The sequence below is a fragment of the Myodes glareolus genome, chromosome 6 (genome assembly GCF_982192425.1).
Source record: "Myodes glareolus chromosome 6, mMyoGla1.1, whole genome shotgun sequence".
Taxonomy (NCBI): Eukaryota; Metazoa; Chordata; class Mammalia; order Rodentia; family Cricetidae; genus Myodes; species Myodes glareolus.
The window spans coordinates 118,004,927-118,028,575 of record NC_142031.1 but is presented as its reverse complement, the minus strand read 5'-3'; the positions used below and the strand labels follow the sequence as shown (position 1 = coordinate 118,028,575).

The window sequence follows — 23,649 nt, the reverse complement described above, 5'->3', positions numbered from 1 at the left end:
TAAAATGCTCGTACTTTTCTTCTACCAGTGACGTGTAAAGACTCCTGCTGGCCCTCATGCTCCCACCTGTCAGTACTGCCAGCTTCCTAATCTTGGCCTCGGTGGTTGAGGCAATGGATCATCTCACTGTGGCTAGAAGCTTACAACTATTGGATTAATTAGTGTGAGTTAGTATGTAGATCTCCAGAGATTTCCTGGCAGAGATGGAAAAGTAAAGTTTCCAACATCAGGTCAGAGATTCATGCCACAAGGTAAATATTCCACAGTTGTAAAATGCAATAAAACTCAAAAATGTGTGGTGAGATAAAAAAAAAAAAATTAGAGTCAGTGGCAAGGTAGCTCGGGGTGAAAGCTCTTGCTGCCAAGCCTGATCCTTGGGACCACACTGTAGAATGAAAGAACTTTACCTTTACATCCACATGTGCACCATGGCAGATGAGCACATACAAAAGCATGTGAAAACCAAGCACCCCCATATTATTTATTGGTGTCTTATTCTGACAGGCAAACTTGGAAACTAACCCATCTTTGTCAAGTTTTCTAGTAAACAGCCTGTGCTGTTCTCGACATAGGCATCACATTGAGTAGGCCATGACCAACTCATTTCCCCAAGATCTAACATGCTAAGAAACTGACTTCTATGGAGTACTTCCTTCACAAGTGTTTTTTTCTATTGGGATATGTCTAACCCAGAGATCAATGTTCATGGCGAGTCTGTGCTCCTTCCCCACCTCCCAGGGCAGTTGCTTGTCCAGGTAATGTTCAAATAAAAAATAAATCTCCTTCATGGGCAATTACACTCTATAGCAATCCCTTACCCAGCACTCCAAGCAAGGGGGGGGCATTACCAGCTACATGATACACTTCATATGAGACCAGACAGTAAGATATTAAGAGGTGAATCACTCTTCACCCACTCTCAGTTCCAAGTAGATACAGTCCTCATTCACTGTTTCATACTGTGCTCTATGATGTCATTAGCTCTCAAACAAATAGTGGAAAGCCTAGATACAATGTATGCAGATCTTGGAGGAGGACCACAATTTGAAAACTCACCTGGGTCAGAGAATTGAAGGACACTAGAAAATAGTTGGGAATCTCTCCCCCAAAGTAAACATTTTGCATGACACTGGTGTTTTGCTTCAAAAGACTACTACCTGACACTCTAAAATGCTCCTTTCCAGGTTACCCACTAGGAAAACCTTGCCAACCTTAGCTAGGAAAAACAAGATGTATGTCCCTGTGATTTACAGTCAATCGAAAGATGAATCATTTCCCAATCAACTTTCTAAAAGTTGACAACATAGTACGAAATGAGAAAATGAATAATAAAACTGCAACCACTCACATAGATCCACTGATAATATTTAAAAAGTTGTTTCAAAAGGTCACAGTTTACTCAAGTTAAAAATAGCTAATACACTGGCAGTGGTGGGCTGGATCTCCGACTTCAAGGCCAACCTGGTCTACAAGAGCTAGTTCCAGGACAGGCTCCAAAGCTACATACAGATAAACTCCGTCCCAAAAAACCAAAAACCCAAACCAAACCAAACCAAAAAAGGTGAAAACAAATAAAACACAACAAAATCTTTGAGAGTTCAAGGCCAATCTGGCCTATGTAGTGAGATCCAGGACAGCCGGAGCTACATAGTGAGATCCTGTCTCAAACAAACACATAGCTCCCAACAACAATAAAAAAAAAAGCAAACAAAAAACCCCAACCAACCAACAAACAAAAAACAGTTAATACTATTAACCTAGAGTACTTATAAACACCAATACTTCTAAATGAAAGATGAGTTCAAAGCAAGGAGAGCATTCTGCATAAAGCTGCATGATTGATCCCAGGTGTTGAGAAAAAGCCCTCATTTACACAGTGGACTTTGAAAGTAAGCTGGAGTGTAAATCATTGGATGTTCAATATGGAAGGTCATTGTTTGCCATTTCGGCATTAGTAACAATAAACCAGAGAAATTCGTTAAATATATCAGGGCTACCTGAATTTTAAGCAGAAATCCCACTGTGACTCATAAAATGTAAATGTATAGGTATAATTTTTTACATAAGGCAGGTTTAAACCTTTAGAGCATTTAATATACAAGCACTAATAAATGATAGCACTGAAAACGATGACTGCATCAGCTAAATGGATTATAAATTAAATTTCCATAATGTATGCAACTGAGATACAAATGTAAGCATAAATCAAGGTATTTTCTAAATACAGGTTAGTTATATAACTCTAAAACTGTCTATTTTTTATGCAAAATAATCCACTTAGCATTTTGCAGCCCATTGCACCATACTTGTTCCTAGAAACGTATCAATAACTACCTGTCACAGGAGAAAAAGATAGGTATACAGAAAACCCTGTGCTATGTTTTCCAGCTATCTGTCCTTTATGAGTGTTTATAGCCAGAAATGGTGCCAAAACGATTTGAAATGAAAAGGATTAATTATAGTAGAAGCCTTTTAATATAAGTGAGTGCAGTCTCAATGTAATTAATGCAAATTGTGGCTCTATCAGGAGAAGAAATGTGAGCCACAGCACAGGCCACTTCTGTTTGCTGCCAAATAACTTTGGTAATTTACTACATTAAGAATCAATAAAAAAAATAATGCTTTTCAAATGCATCTCTATCAATCTTCAGGTAGTTCTAAAGTGAACATTTATAACTTAATCTAAAAACTATAGGAGATGATGTCTTGCTTTAAAGCTATCCTAAATGAGCAAGCAAATAATAATTTTAATTATTTCCAGTCAGGCTAACCACACAGTCTGAAAAACAAAACAGAGCTCTGAGCTAAGTATGCATACCCATAGTAGTACACTCTAGAACTGAGCTTTGGAAGTAAGAACTGGATTGACCCATGAGGATCTGGAGCATAAGCGCCTACTCTACAGGACACACACCAAGTCTTGGCTACAGGGGCCCAAGTAGAATCAACAGTATCATCCACTTAAAAAACTTATCAGTTGCCAACTACATCAAGCAACATTTTACAGACAGGGCTGCTTCTATGAGTTTGTTTATAAAACCACATGCCCTTTCTTGATCCTTTCAGGTCACCTACAAATGTTTATGTCATCAAGACTCATTGAAGCTGCAATGGCTGCACAAGCCTTTGATTCCAGCACTCAGGAGACAGAGGCAGGTGGATCTCTGTAGCCAGTTTGGTCTAAAGAGAGAGTTCCAGGACAGCCAAGGCTACAGAAAGAAACCCTGTCTCAAAAAACAAAAAACAAAGAAAAGAAAAAAAACCAAAAGTCTCATTTAGAATCTTTGGTTTTCAGTCACAGGCAATTCCTGTAGCATTTAGGCCCACAGAGTTACCTGTGCTTACAGAGCACACATTCTTCTTATGATATCTACACTGGGCCAGGTTCACAACACCTTGCCAGCACTGTCAGGCCTTCTTTAATACAAGATTTTCACTTCTGGGCTCAGCAGGTAAAAGTGAATGCCACGCAAGCCTGAGAAAGACCCATTTTCAAAATCCATAATGGAAAGAATTCTTTCACAGTTGGCCTCTGACCTGCAAAAGTGCATTGTGGCACATGCTCACCTTCACACTGCATGTACATAACAACAATAACAAGGAAAAGCAAAAGCTTTTTACTCCAACAGCCTTATGACAACCTTTGGTGACAACAGTGACCCAGATGGCCATTATCTAATATTCTAGCCACCTCACTAGTTTAGCATGGCCACCTGGTCTTTAAGTCTATTCTGCTATGTACTGACCTCACTCAGATCCTCTTCACCCTCTAGGTTTGACAGTCTATGCTAATTCCTGCCCGACTTCCTATCTCACCCTAACTTTGGCTCTTTTTTCTCCTTTTTACATGTCTTACTCTTCTTTTCCCATTCACAGACTGATTTCCTTCCTGCCTGCCTTTTTTTTTAATGTGTTTAAGTTTTTGACTGAATGTGTGTACCACATGCGTGCCCAGCGCTATTAGGGGTCAGAAGGTGTCAGATCCCCTAGAACTGGAGTTACAGACAGTTGTGAGCTGCCATGTGGGTGCTGGGAACCAAACATAGATCCTCTGCAAGAGCAGTACATGCTCTTAACTGCTGAACTATCTCTCCAGTCTGATTTCCTTTCTGAACAGTCCAGACTTTAAGATGGGATCTTGTAATCATTGTGTTTTTAATCTGTTTGCACCCAGTTCATCATTTTGTTTTCTTTAGTTTCTTGACATAGTCTCAAATAGCTCAGGCTGCCTTGAATTCCCAATTCTCCTGACTCTATCTCGCAAGTGCTTGGGTTATAGGTGATGCCACATCTGGCCCACCTCACCCATTTTTGCCTCCTTCTAGTTAGTGGTCACTTTGGCTCACTCAGACCTCAGTCAACTGACAACTCATATTTCTCTAGAGTTACTCTCAGGGTCAGCCCAGCAAATGTTGTGAGGACTGGCAAAATACAGCTTACAGGCTTGGTCGCTAGCTAGCCCAAGGGACACATAGATTTCTATCAAGTCCCAGGTAAAGCTGCTACAGCTGGGTCACCCTTGGAGAGTATCAGCCTCCTTCACACACAGGCTCTATTCATTCATCTTAGTACCCTTTGAAGCATACCACCTATGACTTCACTGAAGTCTTTCTGCTTGCACATGTGAACACACTCTGAGAGAAGTACTGAGAATCATTAGCACTCTCACTGCCTTCTGCCTTCTTCTAGTCTTGCTCCCAAATACCCCTTAGCTCTACCTGAACCAAATACAACCCAATGGGATCCTGCAAAGAACACTCTTTACTCAAAGCAGCAGTTTGCTTGTCTACTGCTAAGAAAAATGTCCTTCATTTCACTGCTTGTCAGTTCAAATGGCCATAGCAGTTCCCAGATGACAGTCACAGGTGCAGAGCACAGAATGTACCTTAGCTGCAGTGATGCTACTGTCCTTGACCGTCTGCAGAGGCTTTGCTTCCACTCCAAAGTGATGTCCACACTGATAAATAATGTCACCTCTCTGGTTCTAATGTTATTTGGCCTATCAGTAACACTGCATAGCAATTATCCTTCTTTTCCCTTGAGACAATCTTTATTAGGCTTCTGAGACATTGCACTCTCCTTGTTTTTTCTTTCCTTTGTAGAATTCTGCTGTTTCATGGAACTTGGCTCCCAAGCTCCACCCTCTGTGTGCCCCCTCCAGCGTGCAGCTCAGTCCAGACCTTGTTCCTTCCTTCTTTCCAGTGTTTTGTTGTTGTTGTTTTTCTTTTCTTTCTTTCTTTTTTTTTTTGAGACAGGGCTTCTCTGTTTAACAGTCTTAGAACTAGTTCAATAGATCAGGCTGGCCTCAAACTCACAGAGATCTGCCTGCCTCTCCTCTACTGGATTAAACGTGTGTGCCACCACCTCCTGGCCAGATCTTGTTCTTGAATACAGTGTCTGTCTAAGGTACCTAGGCATGTCTCAGGTATCTAAACCAAATAACTGGTCATCCTTACCCAACGTTCCCTAGCTTAGCCAATACCACTTCCATCCTTCTGTCTCAGAACAAAATAGGCAGCCTTCTTCCCATTCTGATGTGGGGTTTCCCTCTGTATGCTGTGAATTCCATTGGTTAATGAAGAATCTGTCTTGGGTCTGGCAGGGCAGAACAGAAGTAGGCGGGGGGGGGGGGCACTAAACTGAATACTGGGAAAAGTAGGCGGAGTCAAGAAGAAGCCATGTAGCTGCCAGAGACAGATGCTTGGTAGAACCTTGCTGGTAAGTCACAGCCATGTGACAATACACAGATTAATAGAAATGGGTTAAACTACGATGTAAGAGCTAGCCAATAAGAAGCTAGAGCTAGCAGGCCAAGCAGTGACTTAATTAATACAGTTTTTGTGTGGTTATTTCGAGTCTGGACAGCCTCCTGCAACAATATCCTCTTCCTTTTACCCTGATTCAGCAACAATGCCCTTGTACATAACTCCTTTTCAGCTCTACACTACCAGGGCTAAGATTCCACTGTCATCAATCTCTATCGAGCCTTCCTATTTGAGTGCTTGCTCTACCTACTTAAAACATAAAAGTTAGCCAGGAGGCGGTGGCACACACTTTTAATCCTAGCACTCGGGAGGCAGAGGCAGGCAGAGTTCTCTTTGCAGGTTTGAAGCCAATCTGGTCTACAAGAGCTAGTTCCAGGAGAGGCTCCAAAGCTACAGAGAAACCCTGTTTCAAAAAACGAAATATAAAAACAACAAAACAAACAAACAAACAAAAATCAAAGACACTTCGGGTCATGCAATCAAGATCAGGAGTTCCTAATCTGGCCTCATGCACCCCAGAGATGGGGCTCATCTACTTATCACTGCCTTTCTAAGATGATCTTCTTTAAGAACAAAACACACATGCATCTAGTCACGGTTACTAAGTTTTTGTTTTTCAGACAGGGTCTCTTTCACTATTTAGTCCTGGCTGTTCTGGAACTTACTTATGTAGACCAGATTAGCCTTAAACTCACAGAGATCCTCCTGCCTCTGCCTCCTCAGTTCTGGGGTTTAAGGTGTGTACAACCATATCTGGTATGGTCACTAAATTTAAATGAGTATTTGTGTAAAAGGCTCTGTCTCAGTTTTAGGAAGCCTGTGCTACTGTTAAGATCACAAGTCTAAGGAAGACAAGAGCCTTTGGTCTGATGGCAATGGGTGAGGCAGGGGACACCATGTACTAATAAGCTTAGGGCTCAAAGATGTTGCAGAAGAGGGGAGCTGTGTCATGTGAAGGATGAGGCAAGCAAGGCTCCTAATGTTCACCTCAAACCTTACAGATTTAAACCTTGAAACCCAGAGAACATTTTCTAAAGGGACACTAATGACATATAAGAATAAGTTCTTTTAGCTTCCAGAAAGGTCAATATCAACTGCTAACTGTCAATATCACACTTTATGATACATTAACTGTATACTTACTCTACTGAAATACACAATTATAAAGCATACTGAAGTTATACAATTAATTAAAATTTTCAAATATATGACCATAGTATTACCAAATAATCTGATTTATAGGCATTCTGTTCCAATTAAATCAATATTCTGAATCAAGGGGAAAATTTCAAATAGAATTCAAATACGATGAAGGATTTGTTCCAATAAATATTCTGAACTTAATTGGCTTAAATGGACTAAGGTGCTTCTGTCTGTAAAAAAGTCCAACATGACATGACCACATTCCAGGCAGGCTGTTTACTTATCCCTGTCTAGAGCCTGATTTACAGGCAACAAAGTGCAGCCGCGACCCACAGCCCAGGCAGGAACCATCTGCTAATGGAACTTTTAACTGAGAAGTGACCAGTGACGGGAGGTAATTCTTCCTGTGCAAAGCTGCTCTGAAGACCTTTGTGCACTTTATCACAGTAAACAATCACTAACATATGCATTAAGAAAATTTAAATATATTATGACCCAATAAATACCATAATCAATCAATAGCTAGTTTTCTTCTCTTGCAGATTTAATGTTCAGGTGCACACTATTAGTGCTGTATGGGTGTATTCATTTGGATGCAGACATGCTGATGCAAAGTTAACCACTTACAATCAGACGGTAAACAGGTATTTTAGAAACCCCTTAGGAATTCCTATGCAGAAAACTCTGTGGAACTAAATCAACCACTATTCTCAAGAAAATAATTTAACAAAATAATTTAATTAGTTCACTTCTATTTTTATTCTGCAGTCTTAGGGTTTAAACAATGTGTACACATACTCGAACACTGAGTTATGTGCCCAGTCCTTGCTTTCTGAGACAAGGTCTTGTTAAGGTTGGCCCTGAAATCACAATCTTCTTGCCTTAGTCTCCTAGGTACTGAAGTTAAAGCATGTGCCATTACACTCTGATAAATATTTATACTAAGATAAATGAGGTTCAGTGTGAACATTTGTACACAAGTCTGTGGCGGTATCTTGTTTGTGATCTAACAAATAAAGCTTGCCTGAAGATCAGAGTTCAGAGCTAGTGGCTACTAGTTAGCCATAGAGGTCAGGAAGTGGTAGCATATACCTTTAATCCCAACACTTGGGAGGCAGAAGCAGATGGATCAATGTGAGTTTAAGCCCACCCTGGGCTACATGAGTTTGATCCAGTCTAAAGAGAGAACTAGAGCAGTGGTGGCTCACACCTTTAATTCAGCACTAGGGAGGTGAAGTGATATGGCTGGGTTGAGAGAGGAATATAAAGCAGGGATAGGGATGGGGGTATGGAATGGGGAAGGGGGGGGGATGAAGGGAGGGAATGAGGGAGGGAGAGACAGATAGATAGACAGAGACAGACAGGAGTCTGGTCTTTTTCTGCTCCGGAGACTTCATAGAGATAAGAGCTCTAGTGGCTGGCTACTCTGTTTCTCTGATCTTTCAGCTTTTACTTCGTAATATTTGACTCCAGGTTTTTATTATTAAGACCAATTAGAATTTGAACTACACACGTCCACAGTGCTCACTCCTCAAATTCAGCCTACCTTATCTACCCCCTTTTCTCCCCAACTTCTATAAAACATCATTCTATTTTCAAGACAGTTCAATTTTAGCTTTCACATACCAGAGTGCACGTGGTACTTGTCTTTCTGTGTCTGAACTACTTCACTTAATACAATGTCGTTGAATCCCCCTCCTCTTTTTTCATGAGACAGGGTTTCTTTGTGTAGCCCTAGCTGTCCTGGAACTAGCTCTATAGATAACTCACAGATATCCAAGCGCCTCTGCCTCCCAAATATTGGGATTAAAAGCATTCTATTTATTTTGCTGCAAATACTAAGGCTTCATTCTTTACAACTGAATATTATTCCATCATGTACATATATAATTTCTTTATATCTTCCACTGTTGAGCACCTAAGTAAATGTCACATCTTAGCTATTATGATCAGTAACAGTGAATATGGAACAACAAGGACTTTATATGCTGACTTCATTTTCTCTGAAAATACATCAGACCTTTTAAGATTCAGTTTCCAGATCTGAGGGCTCTACTTGTTCTTTGAGGAACTATGCTAGAGTCTATATATACATCCTCACTAACTATGCACCAAATTCTTCCTTTTCTCTTTTTCTTTCAAGACAGGGTTTCTCTGTATGGTTTTGGTGTCTGTCCTGGAACTAGCTCTTGTAGATGAGGCTGGCCTCGAATTCACAGAGACCTGCCTGTCTCTGGCTCGAGTGCTGGAATTAAAGGCGTGCACCACCACCACCCCATGGATCAAAATTCTTTTTCTCCTCTCATTAGCATTTCACCTACCCATAGCTCAGGCTAGTATATACTGGAACTTAAAATAATTATCCTGCATTCCAAATAATGGGATTATAGTCACGAGCCACCATGCCTGCCTATGTCTTTTAATAGTAGTTATTCTAACTGGGGAGAGATGGAATCTCATTTTTTTTTTTAAATTTGTCTGAAAGCTAAAGATACTGGAATTTTACACACATACCCTTTATTACACTTACTTATTTAGGGAGGAGGCACACATAATAGTGTATATATGAAAGGTGGTTTTCTTCTTTTATCATGTTGAATACAGAGATCAAACTCAGGTCATCAGTTTTGGTGATAAGAGTCATTAGTAGGTATGTTGCGTGTACACTACAATGTTACTTTATATTACCAAATATGCTACATCTTTCTTCTATATTTTAAAACTCCTAACTCAGGCTGGGTGTGGTGGTTAATGCCTTTAATCCCAGCACCCAAGAGGCAGAAGCAGATGGATCTCTCTGAGTTTGAAGCCAAGTCTGGTCTACATAGTGAGCTCCAGGACACTAGAGCTATGTAATGAGACCCTGTCTCCAAAAAAGGGAAAAGACCTGGGGGCATAACTTAAACTGAAAGTGGGCCAGAAGACAGGGCAGATGAACCACCTCCTTCCTCAGCTATGTTGAGTCCTCAGCTGCCCTGCTACAACTGGCTGGGAACTTTGTATCTATCTTTTGTCCTCAAGCTACAAGGACTCAAAATGGGTTTGAGTCAGAGATGGTATAAAATCTTCCCTATACCATACTAATACGAACTGGGTAGTTAAGAGTCAGAAGGCAGAGACAGCTCAGTGATAAAGAGCAGCATGCCGGTTTTCCAGAGGACCTGAGTTCAGTTCAGTCCCCCTGTCAATCAGCTCTCAATCACCTGTAACTCCAGCTTCAGAGAGATCCAATGCTCTGGCCTCTGAAGGCACCTGCACTCACATACACATATTCACACAGCTCCACATAATTAAAAATAAAAATAAATTTTGATATTGAGCCTGCTAGCAGAGACATATTTGCTATTGGACATATCTCAGATGTGCTATGCTTTCCACTCCAAAACTGCATGTCCCCTGGGATCAAATTAAAGCTCAAATACACACTCATTTAGGACACAATAGGTATGAATTTCAGCTCCTGATTTGACTGGAACAGTCTGCTAGACACATTCTTCCATAATTAGCAGTAACCAACATTCTTACTTAAAATTCAAGTAAGCAAAAAATAAACATATTCTAGAAATATATGCTTGTATGCAAGAGTTCTACATTTAAAAACAGTAACCAGTAAATATAACAACTACATTTTGTTGGTTACTTACGGGGAGTAATTACAACGCTGGTCTCCCAGTGTCAAGTGTACCCTTGTCTTGTGTCTGACTTAGATTAGAAGGGACACTGCACACCTCACCACTAAACTTTTAAGTTTGCATTCAGTTCCATACTCCCCTTTTATTTAACAGGTATAAACCACATTAAACAAACTTAAAATAGGTCCTTTTGGGCTAGAGAGATGGCTAAATAGGTAAAGTGCTTGCCATTGTAAACAGGAGGAGTTTCATTCCTAGCACACACACTAACCAAACAAAACCATAGTCAGCATGCATCTGTATTTCCAGTGCTGAGGAGATGGGGAAAGATGAGGCCTGATGGGTCAGTTAAGTGAATCAACTAGCACTAGGTTCAGTGAGAGACCCTAATTCAAAGAATAAGGAAGATAGGGAGCAACTGAGAAAGACACCCAGTGTCAAACTATGGCCACGCACACACACAGAAATCAAATGAAAATAAATATAGGTAGCTATTATAAAACCTCTATGTGCAGAGTTTTATAGTACTTTATGGTTTTGTACTATACTACCTTTTTTAAGTCTAATTACTGCCCATGCAATATATGATGATGAACTGTAGTTGCTATTTAAATAAGTATTAGGTAGGGATCACCAAAATGACTTTTAACAATTTTGAATAATAATAATCAATGAAATTTAGACCACAACAAAAACAGTGGAATGACAGACATCTTTTGTTTTGAGCCTTATTTTTATATAAAGATTACCTTTCCAAGCATTCTGCCAAGGAAATAGTAATGCCTTGCAAAAGAATCTCCCACAAGCATCTGAGCAGCTGGGTTGGGGTATAGAAGCCCTTCATTAGTAGTTTTAAAGAACCCCTGGTTGGGGTTAAATCCGGATTTCAGTAGTTCATTTAAAAACTCTCTGAAAATACCACCACCATCGATGCCAGCTTCATCCAGGCCATGGGCATTAAGCAAGTGCACACGAATCCGTTTTTTCAAATCCGGTTCTGTTAAAAAAAAAAAAAAGGGGCAATAAAATAAACAGTATTACAGAAAGCATTATGTAAAGGCATTGAGATTATCAATCAGGGATATTTAACACTTATGGTTCAAATAAAGCAGTAATACTAAAGAGACAGTGACATCAAAGTTGCTTAAAATGCAAATAAACAAAATAAATATAACCTAGAAATACCAATTTTTATGTAGAAGGTCCCATTAAAGACATTAGCAGCCAATAAAACTGATGGGAATTTGGGGCTGGAGAAATGGCTCAGTGGTTAAGAGCACTGGATGCTCTTCCAGAGGTCCTGAGTTCTATTCCCAGTATCTACATGGTAGCTCACAACCATCTATAATGAGATCTGGCACCCTCTTCTGGCCTGCAAGGAAACATGCAGGCAGAACATTATATTCATAATAAATTAACAAACTTTAAAAAATAAAATAAAATCTATAAGAGCCAGTTCCAAGACAGGCTCCAAAGCTACAGAGGAACCCTGTCTTGAAAAACCAAAACCCAAACCAAATCCAAACAAAATGATGGGAACGTTCCCAGGGCTTACATGGAAAGCTTTTTTCCATGGATATATCACACAGGAGATGGCTGGCTAGTGGACCAGTGGTGTGGGAGAATTGTCTGTATTCTGTCAATCATATTTTAATAAAACGCTGATTGGTCAGGCAGGCAGTATAGGCGGGAAAGCCAGACAGGAAGTAGGGGTGGAGCAAAGAGACTGGGAGTATTCTAGAAGCAGAAGCTCCCTCTGCCATTCCTGTGCAGACCACTGAAGAGGCAGCATGTAACTTGCCCAGCTGAGAAAGGTACGGAGCCATGTGGCTAATGTAGATAAGGATAATGGGGTAACATAAGTTATAAGAGCTAATAAGTAGCCTGACCTAATAGGCCAATCAGTTTATAACCTTATGGAGTCTTGTGTGTGATTTTCCTTGGGAGTTGCCGGCTGTGGGGTACCAGGTGGGACAGAAACCCCAACAAGCCAGCCCCTCATGTTACAGACCAGTGGGAGAAAGATTCTAAGTAAGAACAACCCACCATCTCTGGAGATGGAAGTTAGGCAATTGAACTAGGCTGGGCAGGGGAAAAAGACTTTTTATAAAGAGAGAGGATTAGGGCAACAAGAGTAATGGGCAATAGTGAGTAGTCCTAACACGTTGTCACTGAAATGATCCATAAGTAATTCCAATCAAAGGTAAGCCTGACTACAAGCTAAAGATACTGTCTTCTCCATCTGAAACGGCCCAAATCAGTTTTCTAGAGTTACAGATTTACTATATATGAAGACTCACAGCGAGCTAGAAAAACATCTGAAGAAGGAAGCAAACTACTGATATCTTTTGTACTAACTACATTGTTTCATCAATCTGTGGTGGAAATATATACACAGCTTTTTATTTTTTATACCAATATCCTGACTCCTAGACATGCGAGTGAAAAATAAAGACACTTTTACTCCATGCTTTCAGTCTAAGAATTGAGTTGAGCCTTTCACTGTCCACCTTGCTGGGACTCAGTCACCACAAGGACATAGTATATACCAAGCACTTCTGTGAAACCCAAGTGTGCTTACAACTCTGACAGCTGAAACATGCACTTAATCAAGTTTGAGGCAACAGTGGCCTGAGAAATTGTTTAAGGAGTGAACTGGCTTGCGACAGAGAAAACTGTAAGTTTTGCTAAGGATGTTTCTGTCATACAATAGGATTTAATACTCTGAGATGACAAGTACTTCCTTTCTTTTCAAAAACACTAAATTTCATATCACTGCTTCTGCGCTGAAAGGCTTTTTTTTAAAATTAAAAAATATCTGTTGCTGGGTATGCTGATACATGTCTTTAATTCAAGAACCCAGGAGGTGGAGGTAAGATGATCTCAGTGAGTTGAAGGACGGCCTGATCTACATAAAATTTCAAGATAGCCAAGGCTACATAAAGAGACCTTGTTTCAAAAATCACAAAACAAAAATTATTTGTTAAGTTTCAGGAAACCCTCTTTCTCCAGATCAAAATGTCTAAACAACAAGCCGGGAAGTGGTGGCACATGCTTTTAATCCCAGTACTCAGGAGGCAGAGGCAGGTGGATCTCAGTGATTTGGAGGCCAGTCTGCTCTACATAGTGAATTCTAGGACAGCCAGGGCTATGTAGAGTTCTGGTCTAAGGAGGAAAAAAAAAATTAAAAGCATACTGATCTTTTTAATGCAATTTATTAACATCAACTATAAATCAAACTTGACTCCCTAAATAACCACACAAAAACTGTATCAATTAAATTTAATACACTTAATTAATAAATTAATATTAATTAAAATATCAGTTTAAATTTAATACAGTTTCACAATTGTGTGTGTGTTTGTGTATATCCATTCCTATGCAGCCCTGGCCCTATTACTAGGGTTACAGTTCATGTATCATCATACCTAGCATCAGGCTTAACAGAATTGATTACTTTATTTATCCATCTATCTATCTATCTATCTATCTGAAAAGATCTCACTATATACTCCTGACTGTCCTGGAACAAAATGTGCAGACCAGAGTGACCTCAAACTCTTGAGAGATTCACCTTCCTGTGTCTCCCGGGTACTAGGATTAAATATCTAGCAACAATTATTATTTTCTACACTAACTCCCTATTTCCCTCTAACAAATACAGACACACACAGAGCACTATATGTATATATACCATTTTCTGGAGAAAGTTTGTCATAAGCATCTTCATAAATATAATTTCTTCTTATTGTGACATTGATCCCATCCAGAAATGGACCATCTCCTTGAACTTCTTGCTTATCTGCATAAATCAACCTTTGAAAGATCTAACAAAAGGCAAAGTTGTTAAGGCTATTAGAAACAACAGACTTGCTGTTATAAGAATAAACAACCTAAAAACAAAACTGTTAAATGTTTTAACTTTATATCTCTATAACTTCTGACATCAGGCTTTTTATACAAGGTAGCAAATATTTTTTGAAGAAAAGAGTATTTAAGTATTTCTAAAGCTGTTTTCCCTGCATTTACAGTGTTTTAAAAGATCCATGTCACAGTATGTGTTCATTTATTAAGTACTTTCTTAAAAATTTAGGCAGGTAGGGGTACTGAGATGACCCAGTGGGTAAGGCACTTTCTGTCAAGAGTTCGATCAGGGACCTGAATAATAGGAGGTAACAGACTCCTAAAAGTTAGTCTTCAGCCTCTGAATGAACTCTATAGAATGTGCACGCACGCACACACACACACACACACACACACACACACACCACTTAAAATATTTTTTAAGAGGAAAATGAAGCTCTTAAAGCAGTAAGCTAATCTTAGAATATTTTCTCCAAGAATAAAATTCAAATGTCTATGATGCTGAAATACCAGTAGAGGGAGCTCAGGAGTTTGGTACTATGCTATGCCAGCATTTTTATGAACACCTAGAGCAGTGATCCCTTCGGGAAACCTGTCTTCAAAAAAATATTTACATCACGATTCATAACAGTAGCAAATTATTACAGTTATGAGTAGCAATGAAATAATTTTAAGGTTGGCGGTCACAACCCAAGGAACTGCATTAAAGGGTCACGGTAGTAAGAAGGCTGAGAACCACTGACCCAGAGCCTCTAGGTTGGTCAGTCCATTTTTGTTTGCCCCAGACAAAGAACGGAGGCCTAAAAATATCAAGACTAGTACCTGAGAGAAGGACCTAGCAATTTCTAGAAAATTTCTAATATAAAAAAAGTCCATGCTGGGAGGTAGTGCACATCTTTAATCCCAGCACTTGGGAGGCAGAGGCAGGCGAATCTCTGTGAGTTAAGAGGCCAGCCTGGTCTACAAGAGCTAGTTCCAGGACAGCTAGGGCTTTTACAGAGAGAGACTCTGTCTCGAAAAACCAGGAGGGGAAAAAAAAGGTTCAAATTAAATGGGAAATATACATGTAATCTTTTAAACATGTGTCAAAATCATCTGGAAAGGAGCAAAGGTATTTTTCCATTTTTCAAGGCAGTGATGGTCATAGTAACTTTTTAATGAAGGTACACAAAGAAACTTTACAAAAAAAATTTTTAGTAACAACATATACACTTTAAACAACCTTCCATAGGCCTCACTATCAGAAATCTCTAGTCTAATATGTAGATCAGCTAACTATAAGGGAAAGGATGTCTTCAGCTTATATAGAGAAGTAGCTGGTTAGATTTTAAGTATGAAATTGGAATTTTGCTTTTCTTTTACTTGAGGTATTTTTTAATTATATTACCATCACAGGGTCAGAATAGCATACCTTCACTCGCTCCTCAAATGGAACCACAAAAGGCAGTTCTGTCAGAATGGCAAGCTGTCGTTCCTCAGACACAGACAAGGGTGGGGACTCCAGACCCACTATAACACATTTGTTAAAACTCATTAGTCCATTTGTATTTTCCATTCCATTCACTGCCAGCTATTAAATCAGGATTTATAAGATCATTTTAAGAATCTAAAATAACCCAGTGATCCCATCTATTTCTAGATCCATAAACACACCCTCCATGTCCCATCTGAAATCTTTGAGGTCATTTCAGCCAGGTGAGTGAGACAAGCACAGAGTGGACAACCATCTTCAGCCGTTCATTCTATGAACACAGCCAGCACTCATGGAGTGAGTGCACACCTTTTAATCCTACTATTCGGGAGGCAGAAGCAGGCGGATCTCTGTGAGTCTGAGGCCAGCCTGGTCTACAAGAGTGAGTTCCAGAACAGGCCCCAAAGCTATTAAAAAAACCCTCTGTTTCAAAAAAGAAAAACAAACAAAGGTTTTGACAATTTCACAAAATTTATGGTGATCATATTCATAGCCCATGATCTTCTTATCCTCCTCCAATTCTTGCTGACCACTTTCCTCACAACTAATCTCCCAACTCTCATCTTTTCTGTGATCTACTGAGTTTAACTAGAGCTGCTTATAAGAACCCAGAAGTTAGGCAGTGGTGACACATGCCTTTAATCCTAGCACTTGGAGGCAGAGGCAGGTGGATTTTATTGAGTTCAAGGACAGCCTGGTCTACAAAGTAAGATCTAGGGCAGCCAGGACTGTTACGCAGAGAAACCCTGTCTCGAAAAACCAAAAAACAGAAAGAAAAGGAAAAAAGAATATGGGAAGGGAGTTAATACTGGAACATGGGGCTATATTACTAAAGAAAATGACTCCCGGGCTAGAGAGATGGCTCAGAGGTTAAGAGCACTGGCTGCTCTTCCAGAGGTTCTGAGTTCAGTTCCCAGCAACCACATAGTAGCTCATAACCATCTATAATGAGATCTGGTGCCCTCTCCTGGTGTGTGCAGGCATGCAGACTAAATAAATAAATAAATATTTAAAAAAAAAAGAAAAAGGAAGAAAATGACTCCTACTTCCTTACAAACATAAAGTGCTAATAGCTCCTCAGAAGTTGTGAAGCCCACGAGTTCCTCCCTCAATACCAGTATGTTGAAGGGCCACGCAACCATAGCTACTATTCATTATTGAAATGGCCATATTACATCCATAACATCCCAGGAAGACATGGTGGAGCACACCTTTAATCTCAGGATTTGGGAGATTGCTACACCAGGTAAGGCTACATACTCTGTCAAAGAAGTAAAAATCAACCAACCAAAGCAAAATATGACAATCCCAAGGACTGGCTGGGATACAAAGTAGCAGTGCATAAATCATACATCTGTGGTGAATGCAAGGTTCCATAGCTACTTCAAAGCACAGTTCTGCAGTCTTTTATAAAGTTAAACACATGTTTGCAGTGACTTAGATTCTTCCAGTATTTACCTTCATACAAACACTTATACACTGATAATAGCAGCTACATTCATAACCACCAAAGACTGACAAAATAATCAAATCAAAGGTTTTAAACGGCATTAACTACTCAATGAAATTGTGCAGAGTGATCAAAAGAAACAGCTACGATACACAGAACCCTACTGTCTCATGCTGCTTGCCCTACAGTTCCACCTTTCAGAAAAGTTGAGGTAACAATCATTTTCATTCACAAGTTGATTGTTATTAGATGAAGTGCTGTGTGGTGTTCAGAAAAAAAAAATCACAGAGCTAATAGTAAAGGACTGAATGTTGCAGAGTATTTGCCCTTGTGAAAAGCAGTTCCAGGTGAGGAGAACTTACCCTCCAGGGTGGACTGCAGTGGGCCAATCCTGCCCATCCTCCGGAACCGCCACACATGTCTAGATGCAGGTACATAGAGCTGGGTGACCTGTGGGAACCAATTGCTGTCAGCACTTTCTTCGGCCTTAGTACTATCTGATGGCATCGGAACCTACAATTCCTTAAGGAGCTGGCTGTCTATCCCTGTTCAGGGCAGGGTGCCTTTCATGTCCTCATATTCTAGCCTCAGATACTTTAAAGTGAATTGGTGACAGTCTGGGCAGAGTAAATTAACAATGATATAACTACAAAACAAAGCATATCACTTAAAAAACTAACTATTAAACTTACTTCCTTTAAAATTTTTCTTTTCCCAATTAATTTGGATGAATTAGTATTCAAGTAAGATAAGTAGAGAAAGTTCTCTTAAGTTTTGCTTTAATCTATAATTTTTTTTCATCCCTTAGTTTTGGTCTTTGTAATTTTTTTTATTATAATGAAGGTTCAAATTTCATACTCACTACTTAAGAGAGGCTTAGAGCACTAGGCCCAATATGTATGTGGCAGGTTACACCTTTCCCAGAACCCACAAGATAAGACACCCATTATCTGGAAGACACATAGCAGGAAGGCATCAATGCTATCTAGATAGCCCTAGAGAGGCAGGTCAAATGTTTACTACTTTTTTCTTTTCAGAAAAGTCTTCAAAATAATGAAATGGTTCCTTTATATTCTATAAAATTGATGGATGAAGGTCTTTTTCTCTTGAGTGCTACTGTGATTTTGTGGCGTTACTATACCAGACCAGTCCATGTGGTTATTTTCAGTGTTGCTCAGAGTTCCCAAGACAGTGTCTATGTCTGGGAAGAGAGGCTCTCAGGAATCCCTACTTGTCCTCACACTCCAGCAGCCTCTACTGTGACAGGTCACCCACCACACCTCAATCTACCACTGTGTTAAAGACTTTTTGTGTTGGCAGGAAAAGTTCCTTAGAGTTACCTACCTGGGCCCTGGAGCTGGTCACTTTGCAAAATCTGCCCATTTGCAGACTCTGCCAGTGGGCAGGGCTGGAGGCCTCAGGCTCAACTTGAAGATGGGTTTTCCCCAAGGATCCAGTCATACCCCCACTGTCCTGCCACACTCCTGTGTTGGCTTCTTGTTGTACCCGCATCCCTATTCTAACCCCCCCTTCTCTCTACTCTCAAAGATTCTTTTTTTTAAAGATTTATTTATTTATTTAATTTATTATGTATACAACATTCTTTCCATGTCTGCCTGAATGCCAGAAGAGGGCACCAGATCTCATTATAGATGGTTGTGAGCCACCATGTGGTTGCTGGGAATTGAACTTAGGGCCTCTGGAAGAGCAGTCAGTGCTCTTAACCTCTGAGCCATCTCTCCAGCCCTACTCTCAAAGATTATAAAATGCATTAGTGGTGAATTTCTCTGGGACCATCTGAGGCCCTCTGTTATAAACTCTCGTGTAGTGAGCTGCCGCACCTTTAAGATGGCGCTGGCTTCTGCCTTCCACCCCCCTCCCTGCGAATGGTAAGGGCTCTCGGTTGTAAATAACTCCATACATGGCTGAGGCTAAGGATCTGGCTTCCTTCTGTGTTTCTGGATCTATCTGCATTTCCCACATAGTATGCTGGGGTTGGCTACCCAGAGGCTATTTTAGCTGTGGGCTGGCTTTCCCCGGGGGTCAGAAGATTATTCAAGGTTCCTGATTAAACTGCTTTGGGAAGAATCCGGTGTTATGTTTTCTTTGCTGGTCAAAGTGGACGCTACACTCTCGTTCTGATGGTCTAGAAGATTTAATCCGCTTTAGGTTCAAATCTTCACAATATTTTATTATGTTGGCCCCTCAGATAGCCTAAAGCCCATCTTTTTTAACTAATGAAAATACTTTTATTGGTAGTACAACTAAAAGTAAAATTAATTTCAATTCTAATAGACAAATACTGGGCTTCAGTCTAACCTGAGGCAAAAAAACAAAACAAAACAAAACAAAAACCCAATCAGATAAAAATAATTAGGACGCAGTCTAGGCCAAGGCTGTTGCTACTTATCTTGCCCTCTGACCAAGAGTTAGCATTGCAGACAACACTGATACCTACTCAGAAGTTAAATGAAGAGTTAAATAATTTTAAAAGACTTACTCTCCCCAGAAATACAATGAGAAACCATTTTTAATGAAAACTATTAAGGAGGTTTTTCACTAACTTTATCTGCTTTGATATCCTCTTGTTCTGACAGCCAGTGGTTTGGAGGACAGAAATTTCTCCTTGTGTCTCTAGACTTCAGCATTTTCACTAGGTTGGTGATGACCTGAAGAGGAAGAACAGCAGTGTCATATGAACTACTCAGTGACTAACACCTCACAGAGCAGGCAGCACCGCCAACCAGATGCCAGAAGACATAGGTACTTTTCTATCTAATAAAATGAATGTGGGTTTTTCTAGCTTACAAAAAGTTTCCTTTAGGGACCACAAGAACATGCTAGAGGAATAAACTAGTTGTCTACCAACAGAAACAGAAAAGCAACACAAGTGCACACACAGAGTGGTCTTTAAATAGGGTGTTAGGGGACTGAAGAGATGACTAAATTGTTATCATTATTATTATTTTGTGGGGTTTCAAGACAGGACTTCTAAGTGAAACAGTCCAAGCTGTCCTGGAACTCACTATGTAGACCAGGCTGACCTCTAACTCACAGAGATCTGCCTGCCTCTACCTCTCAAGTGCTGGGATTAAAGGCGTGTGTCGTCATCACTCAGCCGAGATGTCTCAGTTATTAAGTCTCAGTTATTAAGAACAACTTTCTTCTCTTGTAAAGAATCCAAGTTTAGTTCACAGCACTCAGATCAGGTGGCTCACAAACAAAACTTGTAATTCTAGTTCTAGAGGATCTAGACCCTCTTCTGGTCTCTAGGGGTACCTGTACACATCAGATACACACATTCCCACTCTCCCCCCCAGCAAAAAAGCACCATGAAGTGGATAAAATTATTTTTTTTTGTTTTCGCAAAAAAGTTCTCATACAGCTCAGTCTAAAATCCTCTTAAATTCCAAATCCTCCTGTTTCTAATTCCCAAGAGCCAGTGATTACAGGCATGCATCACCACACTTTGTTTGAAATTCTTTTCTTTAATAGCAATCCCCTTTAGATTTATTTTATAAGTGTTTTGCCTGCATGTATGTATGTGCACCATGAGTGTGTACCTAGTGCCCTTGGAGGTCAAAAAAGAGCACCGCATTTCCTGGAACTAGAGTTCTAGGTGGTTGTGAGCAACCATGTGGGTCCTAGAAACTGAACCTGGGTCCTTTGCAAGAGGAGCAAGTGCTCTTAACTTGGCTAGAATTTTTTTTTTTCTTGAGGCAGGGTTTCTCTGTGTAGCCCTGGCTGTTTTGGAACTCACTCTGTAGACCAGGCTGGCCTCGAACTCACAGAGATTCGCCTGCCTCCTGAGTGCTGGGATTAAAGGTGTGGGCCACCTCTTGGCTAGAACGTTTACGACACAACTCTGGCAGTGCAATAGCTCACCTAGGCTGTAACAAAGCTCATATCCCATTATTCGAGATTTTTTTTCCCCTAGTTTTTCTGAAAAATACCACACAAGGGATGTGGGTGAAATAGCACCCTAAATCTCTATTTTCCCCACACACCTTGTCTGTTCCTCTGGAGCTAATCAATTTTCCACAGTCTTTTATCTTGGTATAATTTCCAAGCTGGCCGTGCTACCCAACTGTAACATAACAGCTATGAATGTCCTTTGCATGTTCTTGGAGCAAGCTCTGTTTTTGCTATGTCACGAGCTCCTTGGGAAGAGAGCCCAACAAATTACTTAGGGATCTAGTAGTTTTCAGTAACTAGTCTTGGATCAAAAGTTATTAGACAGGATTAAAGAAATCTAGCAGTACTATCTTAAAAAGATCTACTCTTTATACTGGCAAAATTGTTCAGTGAGTAAAGATGCTTAGTACCAATACTGACAACTGAGTTTAACCCCAGGAAGAACCTGATGGAGAGAACCAACTCCCACAGGTTATATAATAACCTTCATACATAAGCTTGCACACATTGTACATGCACACCCCTCCCGCCAATAAATGTGTTACACATCATCTATAAAATCTAGTGCCAATTTCATATAAATATGAAACAACCTTTTTAAAAATATAAGAAGGGGGAGGGGAGCTGAAGAGACAGCCCAGCAGTTAAAACTGCATATTGCTCTTTCAGAGACCTGAGTTCAGTTTCTACCTTCCAGACTTGTGGGATGATTCACCGCTGCCAGTAACTCCAGTTGCAAGGGATCTAACACCTTCTTCTCTACTTCTGTTGTAACATGCACTCATGTGCACATACCCCCAGACACTTACATATAATTAAAAATTTACAATTAAAAATTAAAAATAACACAATAATTAAAAACTCTTGGGAAAAATGTAAGTAGAATAAGTTTGTTCAAAATTTTAGGAGGCAAATTTAACTTTTTTTCTTTTTTCTCATTTTTTTGCTTTGTTTTGTTTTTTTCAAGCCCAGTTTCTGTGTAGTTTTGGAGCCTGTCCTAGAACTTGTTCTCTAGACCAGACTAGCTTTGAGCTCACAGAGATCTACCTGCCTCTGCCTCCTGAGAGTTAGGAATATAGGCGAGTGCCACCACTGCCTAGCTCAAACTTATCTTTTTAAAAATATTTGTGATTTAGCTGAAATTCAAATGAACCAGAAAATGTGTATTTTATCTCTTACAACTAGTGTTAAACACTCTTAATTGACAAACAATATTTTTCCTCTATATAAACTACTTTTCTTCTGAGACTTAAAGAAAAATATAAATTTTATGAAACCATGAAAATATGACTAGATTTGTTTTCATATTGCTTCTATCCACACTCATTAATGAAACATCCAAGTGCAATGCAGCCTTTAGCAAAAACGAAGGCTAAGTCTGCATAGGTAGCCACTAGAAAGTACATGCCAGATGGTGGTGGTGTGTACCTTTTAATCCCAGCACTTGGGAAGCAGAGGCAGGTGCTCTGTGAGTTTGAGGAGAGCCTGATCTACAGAGTGAGTTCCAGAACAGCCAAAACTATATACATACACACGCATACACGCACGCACACACCAGCAGAACAAAGAAGAGGAGTGGGCTTCAGTTTATAGTTTGAGGGACTACAGGATACGTGACAAAAAACCACTGGCTTGGAGTCAGAATAAAAAGGAGTAGATGAACTAAGTAACACTTCAGCCAAGAATGGCTTTTCCGTACAACAGGAAGGCTGTAATACAGTAAGGATTGAGGCAGCCTGTGTCATCTAGGCTCATGTAAACACATTCTACTGGGTTTGCAGCCACCAAATTACGCATTTCTAACTGTGACCCCATCTTGAAAGAAAACGTGTTGCTTGTTTTGGGTCTTTTTTTTTTGGGGGGGTCTTCGAGCCAGGGTTTTTCAGTAGCTATGAAGCCAATCCTGGAACTCACTCTACAGACCAAGCTGGCCTCAAATTCACAGACAAGTGCTGGGATTAAAGGCGTGTATCACCACTGCCCGGCATGCTGCTAATTTTAATCCTTTCTACAAACCAGGACAACCTTAACAATTCTCTCAAATTCTCTCATCTGTTACACACAGACACCAATGCTGTCAATTCACAGAATGGTGTGGACACAACTGGTGTGACATGTCCTTAAGAATCTTTATTCTGGGTGACACCCTTTTCATTAGCACTGCAGTGCTAGTGGGACTGTGGGGGAAGCACAGAAGATGTTGAAATACCCCACTTTTTGTTCGGATTTTTGTTACTGTTGTTGGGATACTCTTAAAAACAGCCATCAGAAGCTGGGTGTGGTGGTGCACACCTTAAATCCCAGCACTTGGGAAGCAGAGGCAGCTGGATCTCAAGTTAGAGGCCAGCCTGGTCTACAGAGCCAGTTCTAGGACAGCCAGGGCTATATCACAGAGAAACTGTCTCAAAA

General features: G+C 40.1%; 1 protein-coding gene across 3 annotated transcripts in view; it reads right to left on the bottom strand.

Moving 5' to 3' along the window:
• Positions 1-23,649, bottom strand: part of Ube3c (ubiquitin protein ligase E3C) — a 95,886-nt gene that overhangs the window by 23,348 nt on the left and 48,889 nt on the right. For all 3 annotated transcript variants that reach the window (XM_085691087.2, XM_085691088.2, XM_048440171.3), the window contains exons 14-18: positions 19,890-19,994; positions 17,688-17,775; positions 15,816-15,913; positions 14,235-14,367; positions 11,290-11,537 (exon numbers count right to left, since the gene is read on the bottom strand). In XM_085691087.2, the coding sequence (XP_085547213.1) occupies positions 11,290-11,537; positions 14,235-14,367; positions 15,816-15,913; positions 17,688-17,775; positions 19,890-19,994 (672 nt within the window). The remainder of the gene's footprint in view (positions 1-11,289; positions 11,538-14,234; positions 14,368-15,815; positions 15,914-17,687; positions 17,776-19,889; positions 19,995-23,649) is intronic.